This window comes from Chiloscyllium plagiosum, unplaced genomic scaffold (genome assembly GCF_037043375.1).
Source record: "Chiloscyllium plagiosum isolate Xiang-an unplaced genomic scaffold, Cpla_swu_hap1 HiC_scaffold_32, whole genome shotgun sequence".
In the NCBI taxonomy this organism is placed as follows: Eukaryota; Metazoa; Chordata; class Chondrichthyes; order Orectolobiformes; family Hemiscylliidae; genus Chiloscyllium; species Chiloscyllium plagiosum.
Genome location: NW_028270170.1, coordinates 4669925 through 4691820, shown reverse-complemented (window position 1 = coordinate 4691820; position 21896 = coordinate 4669925). Strand labels below are relative to the sequence as shown.

The 21896-nt window shown below is 46.9% G+C and overlaps 1 protein-coding gene across 1 annotated transcript in view; it reads left to right on the top strand.

Annotated features, from left to right (window-relative positions):
• The window catches only part of LOC122539733 (src kinase-associated phosphoprotein 1), a 397172-nt gene that overhangs the window by 341936 nt on the left and 33340 nt on the right, over positions 1-21896 (top strand). The window contains exon 11 of the mRNA XM_043674766.2: positions 4226-4338. Coding sequence (XP_043530701.1) covers positions 4226-4338 — 113 coding nt within the window. The remainder of the gene's footprint in view (positions 1-4225; positions 4339-21896) is intronic.

Here is a 21896-nt window from a genome sequence, read left to right as displayed (position 1 = left end):
CGATGGGATGAGTGGCCTCCTGCTGTTCTCATTGACTAGTTGAAGGGACTCAAGAATTTAATTGGATGTTCAATGAGAAAAAAGGAAGGAATTGGAGGTTATGTTGATGGGATGAGGTGGTGAGAAGTGGGAGGAGATACCCTTGGAGTATTACTATCAGCGTTGACTGGTTGGGCTGAATGGTCTGTTTCTGTTCTATTCACTTCTGTAGAATTCGTGGATTAAAAAAATACTTTTATCTTTGAAGTTCAGTATAATAATCTGATACTTCTGTGCACTAATTAGAGTGCTCAACGTTAATGTGCAGTAAATTGGAATGAGTAAAAATAGAATGGAGGAATGGAAACAAATCATTTTAGTTTCGTGTTTTGAATCTGTGTTGCAATTAACTGTCATGCCTTACACAAAAATATAATAGCTGTTTCAAGGTCGATAAAGTTGCATATTAAAAAAATAAAATTGTATTTCTCATGATGAATTTTTGCCATGTTGATCGTAAAGAGAAAATTCTGATATTGTGTGCCTGTAGCCTGGGGCACACTCACTATTTCAAAAGGCACAGGGAAACCTGGGGGAGTCAGCAGTCGACAGAGTCTCTCGCACTCGGAATGATATCCAGGCTGCCACTGCAAAAGGCATTTTGGTTGCCTCAGTATCACTGATTACTTAATAGCTTTCTTGTCAGCTGTTTAAGTTAATATAAGACAAATGAGCATTTTATGGTAATGCAATATGCCCCATGCCTCTCGATGATGGCAAATACAGTTCAAACAGGCTAATGACCCCAGACTTGGTTCTCTTACAGCTGAACAAAATGATAAAGAGGCAAAAAACACAATAGGAAAATTGATTTTTTTTTCTCTACATACCATCAAAGAATAGAATATCTATTAGGTTTCCAAGATTGTTCCATACAAATTCTGCAACTCCAAAAGTCCCAGAATATGGACATTCTATCACAGCTATTCAATGAGAAGTGCACATTAAAGGCTTTCTTGGGCATCGTTGCTCAATGCTTGCATTGAATTTACTTCACAATTAAGGGAAACAGGCCATTTCGCCCACATGGTCCATGATGGTATTAATGTTCCACCAACACCCCTCACCATTTTCTCAACATATCCTTCCATTTCTTCCTTGCTCCTATCCCGATCCCTTTCGTTGTTGCACAAAGAGGCTTCTCATGCATTCTGAACTGATTTTATTAGTGACTGCTGCATTCAGTCACTTCAAGTGACTTGTATTGGCCTGGTTTCTCTCACAAATATCCAGCATCTTCTTTATGTCTCAACCAAAACATATCTAACTTTTAAATTTTCAGCTCTATCATCGGAGTGTTACAGTGAGGGGTGTGGGGTATATCAGAGCACTGTTGGGCCGAAGGGCCTGTTTCCACACTGTAGGGAATCTAATCTAATCTAACCTAATCTAACTACAGTGAGGGGTGTTGCATATATTAGAGTGTTACAGTGAGGAGTGTGGGGTGTATCAGAGTGTTACAGTGAGGGGTGTGTGAATATATCAGAATGTTACAGTGAGGACTGTGGGGTATATCAGACTGTTACAGTGAGGGGTGTGTAGTCTATCAAGGTGTTACAGTGAGGGGTGTAGGGTATATCAGAGTGTTACAGTGAGGGGTGTGGGGTATATCAGAGTGTTACAGTGAGGACTGTGGGGTATATCAGACTGTTACAGTGAGGGGTGTGTAGTCTATCAAGGTGTTACAGTGAGGGGTGTGGGGTATATCAGAGTGTTACAGTGAGGGGTGTGGGGTATATCAGAGTGTTACAGTGAGGGGTGTGGGATATATCAGAGTGTTACAGTGAGGGGTGTAGGGTATATCAGAGTGTTACAGTGAGGGGTGTAGGGTATATCAGTGTGTTACAGTGAGGAGTGTGGGGTATATCAGTGTGTTACAGTGAGGGGTGTGGGGTATATCAGAGTGTTACAGTGAGGGGTGTAGGGTATATCAGAGTGTTACAGTGAGGTGTGGGGTATATCAGTGTGTTACAGTGAGGAGTGTGGGGTATATCAGTGTGTTACAGTGAGGGGTGTGGGGTGTATCAGTGTGTTACAGTGAGGGGTGTGGGATATAACAGGGTGTTTCAGTGAGGGGTGTGGGGCATATCAGAATGTTACCGTGAGGGGTGTGGTGTATATCAGTGTGTTACAGTGAGGGGTGTGGGGTATATCAGCATGTTACCGTGAGGGTAGTGGTCTTTATCAGGGTGTTACCGTGAGAGGTGTGATATATATCAGAGCGTTACTGTACGGGGTGTGGGGCATATCAGAGTGTTATAGTGAGGGGTGTGGGGTATATCAGTGTGTTACAGTGAGGGGTGTGGGGCATATGAGTGTGTTACAGTGAGGGGTGTGGGGTATATTAGTTTGTTACAGTGAGGGGTGTGGAGTATATCAGTGTGTTTCAGTGAGGGCTGTGGTGTATATCACAGTGTTACAGTGAGGGGTGTGGTGTTTATCAGTGTGTTACAGTGAAGGGTGTGGGGTATATCAGAGTATTATAGTGAGGGGTGTGGGGTATATGAGTGTGTTACAGTGAGGGGTGTGGGGCAAATCAGTGTGTTACAGTGAGGGGTGTGGGGTATATCAGTGTGTCACAGTGAGGGGTGTGGTGTATTTCAGTCTGTGACAGTGAAGGGTGTGGGATATATCAGAGTGTTACAGTGAGGGGCATGGGGTATATGAGTGTTACAGTGAGGGGTGTGGGGTATATCAGTGTGTTACAGTGATGGGTGTGGGGTATATCAGTGTGTTACAGTGAGGGATGTGGTGTATATCAGTGTGTTACAGTGAGGGGTGTGGGGTATATCAGAGTGTTACAGTGAGGGGTGTGGGGTATACCAGAGTGTTACAGTGAGGGGTGTGGAGTATATCAGTGTGTTACAGTGAGGGGTGTGGGGTATATCAGTGTGTCACAGTGAGGGATGTGGTGTATATCAGTGTGTTACAGTGAGGGGTGTGGGGTATATTAGCGTGTTACAGTGAGGGATGTGGTGTATATCAGTGTGTTACAGTGAGGGATGTGGTGTATATCAGTGTGATACAGTGAGGGGTGTGGGGTATATCAGAGTGTTACAGTGAGGGGTGTGGGGTATATCAGAGTGTTACAGTGAGGGGTGTGGGGTATATGAGTGTGTTACAGTGAGGGGTGTGGGGTACATCAGGGTGTTACAGTGAGGGGTGTGGTGTTTATCAGTGTGTTACAGTGAAGGGTGTGGGGTATATCAGAGTATTATAGTGAGGGGTGTGGGGTATATGAGTGTGTTACAGTGAGGGGTGTGAGGCAAATCAGTGTGTTACAGTGAGGGGTGTGGGGTATATCAGTGTGTTACAGTGAGGGGTGTGATGTATATCAGTCTGTGACAGTGAAGGGTGTGGGATATATCAGAGTGTTACAGTGAGGGGCATGGGGTATATGAGTGTTACAGTGAGGGGTGTGGGGTATATCAGTGTGTTACAGTGATGGGTGTGGGGTATATCAGTGTGTTACAGTGAGGGATGTGGTGTATATCAGTGTGTTACAGTGAGGGGTGTGGGGTATATCAGAGTGTTACAGTGAGGGGTGTGGGGTATATCAGAGTGTTACAGTGAGGGGTGTGGAGTATATCAGTGTGTTACAGTGAGGGGTGTGGGGTATATCAGAGTGTTACAGTGAGGGGTGTGGGGTATATCAGAGTGTTACAGTGAGGGGTGTGGGGTATATCAGAGTGTTACAGTGAGGGGTGTGGGGTATATGAGTGTGTTACAGTGAGGGGTGTGGGGTATATCAGAGTGTTACAGTGAGGGATGTGGTGTATATCAGTGTGTTACAGTGAGAGGTGTGGGGTATATTAGCGTGTTACAGTGAGGGGTGTGGGGTATATCTGCTCCATTTAAATGTCCAGCCTTCAAGAATTCAAATTGCTTGAGTAGTGTCTGTTTGCTGGGCTCATGCTTGGACACACTTGACTTTAAGTGACTTTGAAGAGGTGATTAAATAGTAATAATGGGCGTGCAGAGGTACTGCCTGGTGGTAAGTGAGGGAAGGCTGGCCTTGATTAAAAGGCACAACCTGTACCTCCTATTGCGTGATCCACTATCGTCTTTAGTTACAACCTGACAAACTCCCACTTATGTCTTATTGGTTCATTAATAAAGAGCATTAAGGAGCCTGAATAAATCTTTGAGTAGTTACAATAATGTCTCTTCCTTTCATTTTACAAAGGGAATGTCAGCATCGATTATACAAGCTACTTCCTGGGACTCTGGGATTGTATGAGTGAAGAACCTGACGAATTGTCATTTAAACGAGGAGATCTGATTCATGTCCTGAGCAAAGTAAGGCAAAGAACTAATCATTTACTCCACTTGTGATATGTGAAGCTTTTAGCTCACTCAGAATCTGAGCATTGTTAAACTGACAGTGTGAACATTTAGCTCAATGAGCACTGTACTCTGTGTTGGCAGATTAAGGTTTCAGGTCCCCACTCCCCAGACTGAGCCCAGTATCCAGGCTAACACGCCAGGGCCATACCAATGGAGCGCCGCACTGGCGGATAAGCTAATAAAACAAGTGCCCCGTCTGCTGCCTGAGTTGGATGTAAGTAATCCCAGAGCACAATGTTGGTGAAGAGTCAGGGCAGTTAGCCTCGGTGACCTGGTCAATAATTATTCCTTGTTCCAACTTCAAACAGATTATCCGGTTACTCTTCACATTGCTGTTCGTGGGATCTTGCTGTGCATGAATTTGTCTTCCCACATTTCAAAAATGATCCCATTGCCTGGACATTTTGGGACATTATTAGACTATGATAGGTGCTATGGGAATGCAAGTCCTTCTGCTTTTGTACATCGATCAGTGGGGGAGCTGTGGTTTTCCAGAGCAGCAGCTCCCTTACCCCCGTCTGCTTTTTTAAAATTTATTCATTTTTGCCAGATGTGAGTGTCACTGGCTGGGCCCGGTATTTATTGTCCGTCCCTAGCTGCCCCCCCGTGAAGGTGGGGGTGAGCTGCCTTCTTGAACCGCTGCAGTCCATGTGCTGTAGTTAGACCACAATGTCCCTTAGGGAGGGAATTCCAGGATTTTGGCCCAGAGACAGTGAAGGAACGGCGATGTATTTTCAAGTCCGAATGGTGTGTAGCTCGGAGGGGAACTTGAAGGAGTTTGTGGTTATTGGGTCCCAGGGAGTATGAGGAGGACATTCTGCCTCTCAAGCTTATTCTGTCTCCCCTGCTGACCCGGTCCACAGTGCACCTCTCAGCTGACCTGAGGAGGTTGAGGGTGGGATTGAAGGTTGGTTTGGGTGATGGAGTAGAAAGAGGTTGGGGAATTTGTATCCGGAGTGAGGCAGGGAGTGGGGAGCTTAAAAATGATCCAATGTCAAATGGGGAAACCTTTTTGATTCTCTGATCTTTGAAAGCCATGTTGAGTGAGTCAATGACTCTGCTGAGCTCCTCCATTGTGAGTTCACTATCTAACTCTCCAGAATAGGTAGGCTTTGGTCATAGTCATAGAGTCATACAGCTTGGAAACAGACCATTCAGTCCAACCATATTTCAAAACTAAACTAGCCCCATCTGCCTGTGTTTGGCCCATGTCCCTGGATCTTCCTCAGTGACAGTGTTCTCCCTGGAGTATAACTCTAGGTTGTGTCCTCCTGGAGTTGAGGAGAAAGAGTGATAACCTCATTGAAACATATAAGATCCTTAAGGAGCTTGACTAGGTAGAAGCAGTAAAACTTGTTCCCCTTGTGGAAAAGTCTAGGAGCAAAGGGCATCACCTCAGAATGAAGGGTCACCCATTTAAAACCAAGATGAGGAGGTTGATTGATGAGGGAAGAGCTACAGATGTCACATACATGAACTTCAATGAGGCGTTTGATAAGGTTCCCCATGGTAGGCTGTTGGAGAAAGTGAAATTGCATGGGGTTCAGCATGTTCTCGCTAGATGGGTAAAGAACTGGCTGGGCAACAGGAGACAGAGTAGTAGTGGAAAGGAGTTTCTCAAAATGAGACCTGTGACCAGTGGTGTTCCACAGGGATCCGTGCTGGGATCACTGTTGTATGTGATATATATAAATGATTTGGAGGAAGGGAGATCGGTTGCCTGATTAGCAAGTTTGCAGCTGACACCAAGATTGATGGAGTAGCAGATAGTGAAGGGGACTGTCAGAGAATACAGCAGAGTATAGATAGATTGGGGAGTTGGGCAGAGAAATGGCTGATGGAATTCAATCCGGGCAAATACAAGGTTATGTGTTTTGCAAGATCCGATTCGAGAGCAAACTATATGGTAAATGGAAAAGTCCTGGGTAAATTGATGTCCAGAGAAGTCCAAGTGTTCAAGTTCATTATACCCTGAAGGTGGCAACGCAGGTCGATAGAATGGTCCAGAAGGCATATGGCATGCTTTGCTTCATCGGACAGGGTATGGAGTACAAGAGTTGGCAGGTCATGTTACAGGTGTATAGGACTTTGGTTCGGCCACATTTGGAATACTGCGTACAGTTCTAGTCACCACATTACCAAAAGGATGTGGATGCTTTGGAGAGTGTACAGAGGAGGTTCATCAGGATGTTGCCTGTAATGGAGGGTACTAGCTATGAAGAGAGGTTGAGTAGATTAGGATTATTTTCATTGGAAAGAAGGAGGTTGAGGGGGGACCTGATTGATGTCTACAAAATCATGAGAGGTATAGCAAAAAGCTTTATTCCCAGAGTGAGGGACTCAGTTACTAGAGGTTATGAGTTCAAGGTGAGAAGGGAAATGTTCATGGAAAGGTCTTTACGCTGGAACATGTTGCCAGCGGAGGTGGTGGAGGTAGGAACAATAGTGTTATTGAAGATGTACCTAAACAGAGACATGAATGGGCAGGGGGCAGAGGGATACTGACCCTTAGAAACTAGGCGACAGGTTTAGATAGAGGATCTGGATCGGCGCAGGCTTGGAGGGCCGAAGGGCCTGTTCCTGTGCTGTAATGTTCTTTGTTCTTTATCCTTGAATTTATTTCTCTCAGATGGGAGTGAGTCTGTGGAATGTGAGGTCTATCAAGGCTGGTTGTTACTATCCAGGCTGAGAGAGACAGGTTTGCAATCAGAAAGGGAATCATGGGTATTGGGGATAAAGCGGGAAATGACAGTTGAGGATTATCAGATCAGCCGTAGCTCAATGGGCTGAATGGCCTTATGGTCCTACCCATCTCTCCAATGACTTATAATCCAATGGATGGAGAACTGGTGAAAAGAGGATTCCTTCTGTCAGTGTATTCATCCCTTTCCGACTTTCCGGAACACTCCATGGTCAGGGGAAAGTTTACCGCACAGAGCTCTGTTGCCTTGTTATGTGCCTTTTTCTGTCTGTTTAATGTCTCTGCAGCCATCCTTGATCTGGGATTCAAGACCTGCCTGGAGATTGCAGTACAGCATTAGTAATGACAGTGTCCTCACTGTGAGATTATTAAGAAATAATTAGCAATGTAGTACAGTAGCAAGATACCCTTCTGCTGTATAAGTTCAGGTTTAATGCAGCCAATGAAGAAATGATGTATGGAGGCAAATGTTTGTTAAATTATCTACTTAAGTATCAGACAGAGAGAGAAAATCCATTCTCTCTTTCTCTGTCCCTGGACTGATTCAACCACAATACCAAACCCCTGAAGGCTGTGAATAATCTCTTGATGAGAGCTGGTGATTTTACCGTCTTAGGCGATTATTCACCAGTTCAACTCCAGGTCACCTGTGCAACACAAAGGCTTGAATTGATTGGTCCATTAGCCTGTGACAGAAGTCTGGCGAAGGAGATACACCATCGTGATTGGTGAGTTTGAGCAAGTACTTGTGTTTCTAACCCATACAAGGAGCCTGACACCGACAATGTATCACATCGAGCGGAGCGAAACACTGCAGTTATTTCTTGATCATTATGCATTAGGAGTGTCTCTCTGTCTCCCTCTCTCTCTGTGCAGCCCATTTTCTGGGAGTTATACATAGATGTTATAAGCTAAAAGGCTTGATTGTGGATTCTGCCTGGGTGTGTATGTGTAGAGACAGTGCCTTATCAGCAATTTGTGCTCCATCAGACAATGGGTCAGGTATATTGGCGAGTTACTATACAGCATCAGGCAAATTATCTTCTAATTTTCAGCCAATGACCTGAGAGAGCAAATCCATGATCTACACCTGAGACATCTCATCAGTTAATAAGACTTTGCCAAGATGGGACCTTAGATTTTTAGTTTCCTTCTGTGGTTGTATCAGTGCAAGTGTCACACTCAGAGTCTGGGAGGATCTCCCAAGGATCTTGGAGGCAGGAGAAGCCGGGGGTGGAGGGGTCAACTGAGGAGCAACTAAGGAGCAACTCATCAGAATTCCAGAAGGAAGTGGGTTCAACAGGAGACCAGGAACCTTAGAGAAATGAGCACGAGCCAGGGGGAGCTGAGCAAAATGTTAGAAAGACTCCCGAGCGCTTGTTCCATGATACTCCCTTCGGTGAGTGATGGAGGGCTGATCTGGTCCAAGTGCTGAAGTTGGTGAAAGATTTGATGGAGTCGGCGGGAGAATTTATTTCCTCTCTAAAGCAATGAGAGCACAGCCCTTAAAGTTGGAGCTAGGCTGAAGTTGAGAAGCAGTTCTTCAGAACAAAAGTGGCTCCAAATCTGCAGTTCCCTCTTCTTATCGAAGCTGGTTGGTGGCGGAGATAGAGTGGGTGTGGAGTTGAGATCCAGGCCGTGGTCTGAGAGGCTGACTGGGAGGAGGGGGAGGTATGGAGGAGGCTTTTTTCTTCAATGTCAGGAAGAACCTGGGAGGAGGTGAACCAGGAATTCAGGGGCTCCAGTTTGGTGGGACCCTGTGATTGAGGCAGGAGGAATCCAGATTTTCGAGGAGTAATGATGGGGGGAGAGTACATCAGATGCTCATCAATAGTGAATACAAAGATTAGGAAAATTCCGAGTCACGACATAGGCACTGGGACTTGAAGAGAAACGGGAATCGGTGTGACAGAGGAACATGTCACTAAAAGCTTGTTTATTAATTAAACAGCACTATGTTTGATACAAGGGAAATCCAAATCTGGTGAAAGAATCTGTTTCTAAACTCTTGCCAATCCAACCTCTGACCGTATGCAGAAATAGCACTGACCCTAAAAGGGTCACCCTGAATGTAGGAACAGAAAGTGTCCATTCAGCCCCTCAGTGCTTAGGCCTGAATTACAGGCCTGGTTCCCACATGCCATTGTAGTGATGAGACGTGGAGCAGTGCTCAGGATGGTTTGGTGGCCAGTTCTGATTGGGTACATTTCTGGAGTTTTCTCCAATTGTACCACTGGCTGTTGGCTGTCCAGTTCCGATCGGGGCTGGATCCCCACCTTCCAATAGCCAAGAGAAAAGAGAAGCTTGCATTTTTTTTCTGATGTGACTTTCACATTCTCGTTATCCCACAGCACCTTGCTCCCAGACTAGTCAGATTGCAGAGGAGCTGCTGCTGCTGTGAAAATTGGAGCACTGGGGTTTTGCACAGCAAGCCCCCACATTCAGAAAGCTGATAATGACCCAGTTATCTGCTTAATGATGTTGATTAGGATGAAAATGTTGTTTGGGATATTGGGAATAGCTCGCTGATCATCTTAATCAAGCAGGATGGGCCTGTGTTTAATATCTCACCGCACCTCTGACAGTGTGATACTCCCTCAGCACTGCACTGCTCAGGCATCTGGGGTAGTGCTTGAACTCACAATCTTTTCATTCTGAGGTTTGAGGTGCTGTCTATTGAGAGTTCTCCCAGAGATTAATCATCAGTTTCTGGGGATTCCAGGTCAGACTTTGAAAACTGGGAACTCAAAGACGGAGCAAGTTCAGATGCTGAAGCAGTCCATGTCCAAATGCAACAAGATCTGGACAATATCCAGGCTTGGACTGGAAAGTGGCACGTAACATTCATGCCCCATAAATGCCAGGCTCTGACCATCACCAACAAAAGATACTCGAACAGTTATCCTGCGACATTCAATGACAATGCCATCACTGAATCCCTCCCATTCCACGTCCTGGGGATTAGCATTGACTAGACTCTACTGGGAGAGAGTCAGATGCTGGAGATTAGAGTCGAGAGTGTGGTGCTGGAAAAGCACAGCAAGTGAGGCAGCTTCTGAGGAGCAGGAGAGTCAATGTTTCGGGCATAAACCCTTCATCATTCCTGATGATGAAGGTGTGTAATGGAATACTCCCCATTCACCTGGACAGCTCCAACAACACTCAAGAAGCTTGACACTATCCAGGACAAAGCAGCCACTTGATTGACACCACATCCACAGACATCCCCTCCTTCCACCACTGGCGCTCAGTAGCAGCAGTGTGTACTATCGACAAGATGTACTGCAGAAATTCACCAAAGATCTTCACTCAGCACCTTTCAAACTCAGCAGATACATGGTAACACCACCCCATGCAAGTTCCCCTCCAAGCCACTCCCCACCCTGACTTGGAAATATATCGCCGTTCCTTCACTCGCTAGGTCAGAATCCTGGAATTCCCCCCTTAAGGGCATTGTGGGTCGACCTGACAGCACATGCACTGCAGGGGTTCAAGAAGAGAGTTCACCCCCACCTTCCCAAGGGGCGATGCTGGGTCCAGACAGTGAATAAAACAAATGTGAAGATCTCCAACTCTTGCTGGACTGGTGTCAGTGTGGACTGAAAATCAAAGCTTCATTATCAGGTAAGAGGGATCTCGCAGTGAGGATGTGTATCCGTGATGTAAATGTCCTTAAGGCGAGTCTAGAGGGACAGGACCATTGCCCACCCCCTCCCAATGCGAGACCGACAGCAGTCTACCTCTGACAGGCCGTGCATTACACGGCACTTTGTGGGATCTTGCCATGCACTATATAAAATAGCTTATGGATCAGCCACTGATTCTAATTCATTTTAATATTGGACTGAGGCTGAGAGGTGTGATGGTGCTCTCACTGTCACTGTCTTTCTCTCTTTCTATCTCTCTCTCTCTCTCTCTCTATCAAAGTCTTCTTGTTCACAGCTGTTCAGTGAATGAGAGTTCAAACTAAGTGCGAGCATAATTCCGTGACTGAATAAGCCTCACTGTCTGCTGTGATTGCGGTAAATGTCTGCGCCCCTGGTTTCTCGCCCATAAACTATTGTCAGGAAAGGGGTCCGGCCTGTGTTCTGGGGATGGTATGTCCTCCCTCGCTGAGCTCATATACGCAATGCAGCAGCAAGGGCTGGAGACTGAGAGTCCGGGACTGGCTGGCTGAGGAGATGCGGAGATTGGGAAGATATCTCTGCTTTGTCAGCCGGGTCATTGAGTGTATAAATGGTTGGCTTGTCCTGTACTATCGTGCACCTCTCTGAACAGAACAGATTGTAATGTGCTCTCGACGTTAATGAGGCAAGACAGAGGAGAGAAAGAGAGAGAGAGGAGCTAGAACCATTGCAATAGAATAACACACTGCACCATGGCTGCTTTGAAAATAATATACACCAAGATATAATCAATAAACCCAGGAAATTTGGCGTCTGCTATGTGGCCCCCTAAGCATATTCCAGGATATCTAAACTGTTCCACTGAGTGGACTCATATTCCAAATTCTTGGAATTGCAAAAAAAAAGCAATCTTCTGTTTCTAAATCTGTCTCATCTGCAAGGTGGGCAATGTGTCTCAGCCTCAATCCGCACTCAGGGAGACCTCTTAGCCTTCTGCATTGATCTAGCTTCATCAGTGCCCCATCCCACCAGGCCAACCCTGCCCTCACTCAGTACCTTTTGTTTGTTAAATACTGATCCCATTCCCTTTTCCAAAGCCAGTGTAGTTTGTCCCAGATAAACTTTGATTGGACAGAATGGTGAGACAGTCTTGAGGGGCAGAATGGCCTCCTCCTGTTCCTGTGTTCCCAAACACCAGATTGTTTGCATTTAAGTCGCGCTTTGTGGGAACACTGAGATGAGAAGCGATTGTGACTGATGAACAAAAGGCTGGTGGGTTTTAAGGAGAGTCCTAATTCCTACCCAGTGTTTAGGTAGTCCCCGGGCGAGGGGGATAGAAGGATGAACAGCACTCTATACACCGTAAGGTCCAAGGATCCAAGGGACACAAGGGTGTTTCAGCCTGTTCTCTCTCTCTCTCTCTCTCTCTCTCTCTCCCTCCTTACCCCCCCATTTGTTTCTTGCCCTGAGCCCTTTTTAATCTATTCCTCTGTCTGTTTATTTCTCTGTCTCACTCACTCTCCGTGTCCCTCGCTGTGTCTGTTTCCTGCACATTCTCTGTCTCTCTTGTTCTCCCTGTCACGTATTCACACTCTCTGTCTCTGATGATCTTGCTCTCCCTGCGTCAGTATGTGGCTCTCTCTCTCTCTCTCTCTCTCTCTCTCTCCCTCCCTCCCTCTCTCCCTCTCTCCCTCTCTCTCTCTCTCTCTCCCTCACCACATACACACACAAATTGAGGAATATATTAGAGTCTTGTTCATCCAACTAAATCATAATTTCATTTCGGAAGGAAAGTTTCAATCTGATCTCAATTAATTGGTGAATGAATCTTTCACTGTCAGAGGATGTAACCCAGAGGCACAGGCTGTGTTCTGTGTTACCCTGTGCAGCTGAACAGACAATAGAAGCTAATAAAAATACACCCATCTGGTATTTATGTCCACAAGTGCACAGGGAAGTGATGAGATCTGACAGCTTGCTCCGAAAATTCAAATAGCTGCACTCTGAATGGGTCAAGTGGAAAAAACGAGCAGAGCCTGTTAGATTAGCAGGATACTGATGCCTAAATGAGGGAACTGAATGAAATATAACACATTTAGATCTGACCTTTCTCTGCACAGATTATTTGCAAAGGCTAATTAAGCAAACTGTTCTCTTTACTGTACTTAGATCTGTTGTACCCTAGACTTTGACGTTTATACAACAAGTGCAGTAAAATGCTCCAAATGACCAAGCAGAGAGATGGGTTCACTGTAGAGGGGACTAGTTTATCTGATTGTCTTAGGTTTCATTAACTCCACCTACTCTTGAATAGACTCACGAATACACAAGGCGGCACCTGAACTATTACCCTCCAGGATTCAGGGCAATTAGGGACAGGCAACAATCTCTGGCCCAGTCAGCGATGCCCTCATCCCATGAATAAAAAAAACTTGTTGGCCTGTGAATATGCCCACGTTCAGATAGAACCTTCACCAGCTCACGTTGTTCCTCAACACCTTTTCAACAGACAAAGAAATATTTTGGTAACCACTGTTCCAGTGTAGGCAACACAGCAGATGGGTTTCTGCATAGAAAGCTCCCAAAAACAGCACGGTCATTTTAACCAGAAAACAGAAACATCTCCGACAGTGCTGCACCTCCCTCGGTATGGCAGCGCCAGCCTAGAATATACAGCTGGCTCACTCGAACATGCCTGAGCCCCCTCAAAGCAAACAGAGCCCCAGCTAACAGCTGCTCTGAGGCTGCTGGGGCTCCACGCGGTGATGTTTGGTGCTCCCACAGTGTGGATTTTGATATTGATTGGATGCACTGTGCTTCAACATGGTTACCTAGCCCAGGAAGGCTCAGCCACAGTTTCCACATGATCCACCTGATTGAGGGATCCCAGCATCACCCAGCACGTGATCCCCTCCAGGTTCACTCAGTGCTCATTGGCTGTAACTAGCTCCCAGTGCAGTCTTTCTTTAAGATTCTCAAACAAACAGAGAGATTGCTGGACAAGGTCAGCACGATAGGATAGGATTGGATAGGATAGTTTGGTACGCTTTCCTTTATTGGTCAGAGTATTGAGTACAGGAGTTGGGAGGTCATGTTGCGGCTGTACAGGACATTGGTTAGGCCACTGTTGGAATATTGCATGCAATTCTGGTCTCCTTCCTATTGGAAAGATGTTGTGAAACTTGAAAGGGTTCAGAAAAGGTTTACAAGGATGTTGCCAGGGTTGGAGGAGTTGAGCTATAGGGAGAGGCTGAACAGGCTGGGGCTGTTTTCCCTGGAGCGTTGGAGGCTGAGAGGTGACCTTATAGAGGTTTACAAAATCATGAGGGGCATGGATAGGATAAATAGACAAAGTCTTTTTCCCAGGGTGGGGGAGTCCAGAACTAGAGGGCGTAGGTTTAGGGTGAGAGGGGAAAGTTACAACAAGGGACCTAAGGGGTAACTGTTCCATGCAGAGGGTGGTACGTAAATGGAATGAGTTGCCAGAGGAAGTGGTAGAGGCTGGTACAATTACAACATTTAAAAGGCATTTGGATGGGTATATGAATAGGAAATCAGACCCTTCGGTCCAACTCATCCATGCTGACCAGATATCCTAAATAAATCTAATCCCATTTGCTAGCATTTGGCCTATATCCCTCTAAGGCTAACGGTTTAAAGGGATATGGGCCAAACACTGGCAAATGGGATGAGATTAATTTATGATGTCTGGTCAGCATGGACAAGATGGACGGAAGGGTCTGTTTCCATGCTGTACTGCTGTCTGACTGTATGAGATTTGGCAGCATCTGTGGAGAGAAATCAGATCTAACAATTTGGATAGAGTGATCCTTCCTCAGAAATTCTCATCTTTGTTCACAAAGCCAGCCCTGGCATTTCCCTGTCCCCGGAATCTCGTCTAACTCTGCGCTGCCGTGGGACTCTCTGGAAGCTGCATATTGCAGCCTTTGGGTGTGTCCCTCTCCCCCAGGAGAAATGGGTGGTTAGCACTGCTGCCTCACAGCGCCAGAGACCCGGGTTCAATTCCCACCTCAGGCAACTGACTGTGTGGAGCTTGCACATTCTCCCCGTGTCTGCGTGGGTTTCCTCCGGGTGCTCCGGTTTCCTCCCACAGTCCAAAAATGTGCAGGTTAAGTGAATTGGCCATGCTAAATTGCCCGTAGTGTTAGGTGCAGGGATAAATGTGGGGTATGGGTGGGTGCGCTTTGGCGGATCGGTGTGGACATGTTGGGCCGAAGGGCCTGTTTCCACACTGTAAGTAATCTAATCTAATCTAAAAAAAAGGTCCTCATTAAAATGTCACATGTGCACAGTCAGTCCAAACAGATTCAAAGCCTCAAAGCAGTCAGATCCAGAACCCAAACTCAACAAAAATAAACGGGGTATTATCTGAACTCTGGCGCTGTGATCACTGCATCAGTGATTATCTTCCCTACACCCTCAGTAGCCTGGGTCTACACCTCTGAAGGTCATCCCCTACCCCCCAACATCCTTTCTACTTTGTGGACACAGCTTCGCGGATAACTGCTTGACCAAGCACATGGTCCCCACTCTGACAGCCTCACAGTGCTCCTGGGGCCTTCGGCTGTATTTACAAAGTTAACGGCGCTTTCTAAATGCAAGTCAGTCACAGCAGTGGGAGAGAAAGGAGTGACAGCAATCTCTTTGTAAATCTGAGCTGCAGTTTCGGGGGTGGGGGTGGGTCAGTGCCTCTGTCAGAGGTGTCAAGGAACGAGGGAGCAAATTGTTTTGAATGGGATGGAGTATTGGGAACGTGACCCCAGACAGTCCACACCTCAGGCTCGGGCTCAGAGAGAATGTCAGATAGAGAGAGAAGCCGTTGTGAATTTCTCTGCTTGACCTCCCTGTGATTTGACTTCAGGACCCTCATAGATTGAGAGCGAACTATAACCTCTGAACTTGACACTCGCTGTTTGGAGTCTGGCTGCTTCCCTCAGCCCCTTGACTGTGAACTCACTGCGACCCGGTAACACTGCGTGACCTTGTAGCATCTGTCAGAGCCCACAGGGGGAGCTGACAGACACAGTGGTCTTTGTACAGAATGTTCCCTTAGTCCTGGTGCCCTGTGTATGCAGCATTATCATTCATTTGATTCAGGTATGCAATAAAACACCACGACAATTACTCAGGGTATTTGTAACTCATTTTGGCTCATTGATCCCCTTGCTGAAATGTTTCTCAAATTCCAAAAACAACACAGCTCCCCACCACCCCCCACTGCACCCCTCCCCGAGGAAAGGCAGAAAATGAATGGTCTGTCCTTCTTTACAAACACAACCCCGGCTTTAAATAGGCTTGGTGGCAAATCTAACCATATCCTCGAAAGGGAAAAGGACAAGTCCCAAACACCCGGAATTTCCCTAAACGGGCTCCCTGTCTGTGCTCCCTGAAATACAGGGTTAAAAAAAACCCCAGCTTGATAGTCAGTTCCATCACTTCGGTTAGGCTCAGTGTCAGGTCACATCATGGGGATCTCATGCGTTTCAAACCAAGCCTTACTTTATCATTCTTGAGACAGGGATTCCAATCTCAAATGTTGACAGTCCAGACCAGAACAGGATCAGCCTTCCTGTGAGCTGCTCCACAGTCAAATATGTTCATAGTCAAGACTCCCACATGATCACTGTGGTGGCAGAGGACAGACTGTAACTTGTGAACCATTTACCAAGGGGGTCAGCATTAGCACAGGGGAACAGGGAGACACATGTCTGTCATTCAGTCTTGCATGTCTGTGTAAATGTGTGTGTAGACACACGTGTGTCTGTAAATGTGTGTGTGCACACGTGTATGTTGGTGTAAATGTGTGTGCAAACATATGTGTCTGTAAATGTGTGTGCAGACACACATGTCTGTGTAAATGTGTGTGCAGACACACATGTCTGTGTAAATGTGTGTGCAGACACACGGGTCTGCAAATGTGTGTGCAGACACGTGTGTCGGTGTAAGTGTGTGCGCAAACACATGTGTGTCTGTAAATGTGTGTGCAGACACACATGTCTGTGTAAATATGTGTGCAGACATGCGAACATTTGCAAGCACATGTACATGGTCAGCTGGTCATTGGCATTGGAGACAATTCTAACAGAAGAAAAAACGTAGCCCTCTCTCAGTCTTCAGTGTCGGTGAGATCCTGGGCCGCGTTGGGCATCATCCTCTGGGCCGCGTTGGGCATCATCCTCTGGGCCGCGTTGGGCATCATCCTCTGGGCCGCGTTGGGCATCATCCTCTGAAACACAAGTTTCTGGGATCAAGCCTTGCTCCTGGCCTTTGAGCAGAGCAACACACACTGACTGCCTAGTGCATTCTGGAGAGAATTCTGCAGAGTTGGAAGAGCTGCCTTTCAAATGAGGCATTAAATTCCATTGACTGCGTTCTAATGACGAGTCACCAGACTCAAAACGTTAACTCTGCTTTCTTTGCAGAAATGCTGCCAGACCTATTGAGTTTCTCCAGCACTTTCTGCTTTTGTATTAAGCTCCAGACTGGCTGTGGGGGTGGATGTAGAGGTGAAAGTGAGGACTGCAGATGCTGGAGATCACCTGGATGTAGAGGTGGGATGGTGACATTTTGTATTAGGCAGGGCGAACTCTCCCTGGCGCCCCTCCATCACAGAACGCAAATGATGGGCATGCTGTCATGTTGCCACTCTGATCCAAAATATGGTCGGAAGGCAGATGTTTGCCCACAACAGCAACGTTCGAAAGCTTTGTTTGGATGGTTGATGTTTCAAAGGGGAACAGGTATAAAGCAGCTAAGTTTTGCAGAGCACGGAACTCACTGAAGAGCTTCCCCTGGACTGGACCCTGTTCCGCCTGACTGACTGGAAGTGCAGTTGGTGTCTGTTCCCCTTCACTCTCTCATCCTGGCCCCTAAGGGAGCGGACATGTTATTCAGTGAGACTGCAGAGCTCAGAGTGATCAATTAACCAGAGTTGGAGACAGGAGGCATAGTCAGGTTGGTGGCCACAAACTGACTCCAGCAAATTATATTTCTATCGATATCCCCCTCCTCTCCTTCCATGCGTTTTTCCTGTTTTCCCACTGCTCCTCATTGCCCCATTCCTCCTCCTGTATTCCCAATATGCCACTTCCAATCCTGCTCCCCTCAAGATGCAGACTCCTGCAGTGGATCAGCCCAACTTTCACCCAAGTTGTATGTGCTATTTACTGTATAACGACACTTCTGTTCAATCCCGCTTTCGACCTGCGCACTGCCAACCCTCCAGGATCGGCCTAGTGCTTTCCAGAAATTGAATTTAATTTTGGGTTGGCATGGACAAGATAGACCGAATGGCTTCTTCCATGGTCTATCATTTGTGTGGTTCTAAGGGTCACTACCAAGAGAGCAGTGTTAACAAAATTGAAGTAAAGTTTCTGTGAACTTTTTTCGATTTTAGTGATTAATGTCTCTAAAGCAGGAGATTAAAATCTGTTTTGACAGTCCCAGGTCATCCAATCAGGAGGCAGACAATTCACGTTCTGATTGGCTCTGGCTCAGTAGTTGGGGAATAGTAGGAATGCGGGGGGTGGGACAGTTAGAACCTGGTCATTTGTTGAAATCTCCAGGAATGTGTCCCAGTGGATTCGGGAAGTCTGGTTTCTCACCCAGCTCAGGTGGAGGTTTATCCTGATTTCCCTCTCTCTGAATCCCAAACTAATGGCAGCTTTGTCATCACTGCCCACCGAGATTATTCGGCCCATCCAGACTATGCCAGCTCTTAGAAGAATGACATTAGTCCCACTCCTCCTTACTCACAGACCAGTATAGTTATCCCTTTATAATAATAAAAGAAGGAGCAATGGCCGAATGGTAATATTGCTCGACTTTTAATCCAGGAACTCAGCTAATGTTCTGGAGACCCAGGATCAATTCCTGCTGTTTGAGTTTGATAATAGAATCTGGTATTAAGGGTGTAATGATGATCATGGAACTATTTGCTATTAGATTACTTACAGTGTGGAAACAGGCCCTTCGGCCCAACAAGTCCACACCGACCCGCCGAAGCGTAACCCACCCATACCCCTACATTTACCCCTTTACCTAACACTACGGGCAATTTAGCATGGCCAATTCACCTGACCTGCACATCTTTGGACTGTGGGAGGAAACCGGAGCACCCGGAGGAAACCCACGCAGACACGGGGAGAACGTGCAAACTCCACACAGTCAGTCGCCTGAGTCGGGAATTGAACCCGGGTCTCTGGCGCTGCGAGGCAGCAGTGCTAACCACTGTGCCACCGTGCCGCCCATTGGGGGAAATTCCCAACTGGTTCAGAATGTCCTTTAGGGAAGGAATCTGCCATCCTTAGCTGGTCTGGCCTCCATGTGACTCCAGACCCACAGCAATATGGGTGACTCTTAACTACCCGCTGGGCAATTAGGGGTGGGTAATTAATGGCCAGCGACCCCCACATCCTATGAACAAATAAAGAAGCTTCTTTACCATTCAGTTGCAATCCTTTTGCAACAAACGATTTGCCTTCCTAATTTATTCTGTCCAATTTCCTTTCCAAATTTTTTTAATGAAGCTGCTCCCACTGCCCTTTCAACAACACGTTGCAGCAACTCACTGCATAAAATATTTCTCCCCATCTCTCTATTTGCTTCTCTTACCTTAGATCGAGGTGTTAAAGATCTCACTGAAATTTTCTTTGATCTTAAAAAAATACCCAATTCCATGCACCCATTGAGAAACATGCCTCCCTGACTTTTACAATTCCTGGATTTGAAAAGGTGGATGTTGGTGCCCTCTGCTGTTCATTTTAATCACTACTTTTGATGAAATCTTGTGTGAATGGTTCAGGTTCAGGCCCAGGCAGGAGCCTCTGCTGCATTTATTCCCCATGAAACTCACCGTCCCGGTACAACCGCACACATCAGCAACGAGGATACAGTCTACAGAGGCCAATACTCATCCTCCATGGAATCTGCAGCAGACCATTCAGCCCAACTGCTCCATTCTGGGGTATTTTCTCTCCACATGAACTTCATCCCACCCCCTTCTGCATCTCACCCTATCTCTTCCTGTCTTCCTCATTCACTGGTCCTGCTCCTCTTTCAAAATGCCTACTCCATTCGCCTCTCCCACTGCCTGAGGGAGTGAGGGACACACACACACACACCCGCTCAGAGTGAAAATGTTTCTCCTGCCATGGGACTCTTTAGTGTCTGTCTGATATTCATTGAGATCTTACCTCAGATACCTCTTGGGCCAGGGACCAGACTCCATAAGGGGAGACATTTGTAAGTTTAAAACATGTGAAAGCAGGAATTGTTGCTCCTTAATAAAATTGCTTCAGGGACAAATACTGACAAGGGCAACTCCACTTTCTTTACATCAATGTGGAGAGGCCGGGGTTGGACTGAGGTGGACAAAGTCAGAAGTCTCACCACACCAGGCTATAGTCCAACAGGTTCGTTTGAAATCATAAATTGTGATTTTAAATAAATCTGTTGGACTGTAACCTGGTATCGTGTGACCTCTGACTTTCTTCACACAGACGCTGGGAAATATTTGAGAGGAACCTAGATCTCAGCAATGGGGGAGCACGGTGAATGTGGAGGACCTGGAGACACCTGCTCCCCTGAGAGCAGAGAAGGTTTAAGAAGAGGAGATTTAATTGAGAAGGGTTTTCACCGAGTGAAGAAAAAATCCGTTTGCTGGGGCAGGAGGGTTAGGAACCACAGTGTAGAGATGTACAGTAATTGGAAATGAAATGGTGGCGATGTGATTTTTATTACACAGGGAGGAACAGTGATCTGGTATTTCATCCTAAACTTTTCAAATGGAATTGGATATTTACTCAACAAAGACAAAATCCCAGGGCAAAGGAGAATTGAGCAGATATGTCGGACTAATTAGAAATCTACTTCAAGGAGCTGTCACTCACGCACAAGCTAAATGGCCTCTCTTTCATCGAGAATCCCTACAGTGTGGAAACAGGCCCTTCAGCCCAACACATCCACACTGCCCCTCCGAAGAGTAACTCACCCAGACATATTCCCCCACCTTATTACTCTACATTTACCCTGACTAATGCACCTAACCTACACATCCCTGAACACTGTGGGCAATTTAACATGGCCAATTCACCTAATCTGCACATCTTTGGATTATGGGAGGAAACCGGAGCACCCGGGGAGAATGTGCAAACTCCACACAGACTCCGAGGCTGGAATCAAACCTGGGTCCCTGCTGCTGTGAGGCAGCAGTGCTAACCATTGTAGTACTGTAAGATTCTGAAAGTCTAATTTGAGGTACTGAGGGAGGGAAGTGGCTCCGTTTGGTGGAATGAGTTAGGCGATATAGCAATAAAGGTTAATTTCACCACACAGAGGATGCACATCGGAGGACAAGCAGAAGGAATGGTGAGAGAGAGCAAGGCGTTGGTTAGCAACTACTGGTCCCACCAGGCGTTTGAACTCTGGGTTCTGAGACTCGATCAGAGAGCCACACATGATGTACAGGAGAGACATTTGTGGGATGTGTAAAGTTAAATGCCACACCAAATCAGCTGCCTGAACAATGAGTTAGAGACTAGAAAACTGCAGGAGGCTGGGTGAACACAGCAAGCCAGGCAGCATCAGGAGGGACAGGCAGGAGGCTGGGGGAACACAGCAAGCCAGGCAGCATCAGGAGGGACAGGCAGGAGGCTGGGGGGACACAGCAAGGCAGGCAACATCAGGAGGGACAGGCAGGAGGCTGGGGGAACACAGCAAGGCAGGCAGCATCAGGAGGGACAGGCAGGAGGCTGGGGAACACAGCAAGGCAGGCAGCATCAGGAGGGACAGGCAGGAGGCTGGGGGAACACAGCAAGGCAGGCAGCATCAGGAGGGACAGGCAGGAGGCTGGGGGAACACAGGAAGGCAGGCAGCATCAGGAGGGACAGGCAGGAGGCTGGGGGAACACAACAAGGCAGGCAGCATCAGGAGGGACAGGCAGGAGGCTGGGGGAACACAGGAAGGCAGGCAGCATCAGGAGGGACAGGCAGGAGGCTGGGGAAACACAGCAAGGCAGGCAGCATCAGGAGGGACAGGCAGGAGGCTGGGGAACACAGGAAGGCAGGCAGCATCAGGAGGGACAGGCAGGAGGCTGGGGGAACACAGCAAGGCAGGCAGCATCAGGAGGGACAGGCAGGAGGCTGGGGAACACAGCAAGGCAG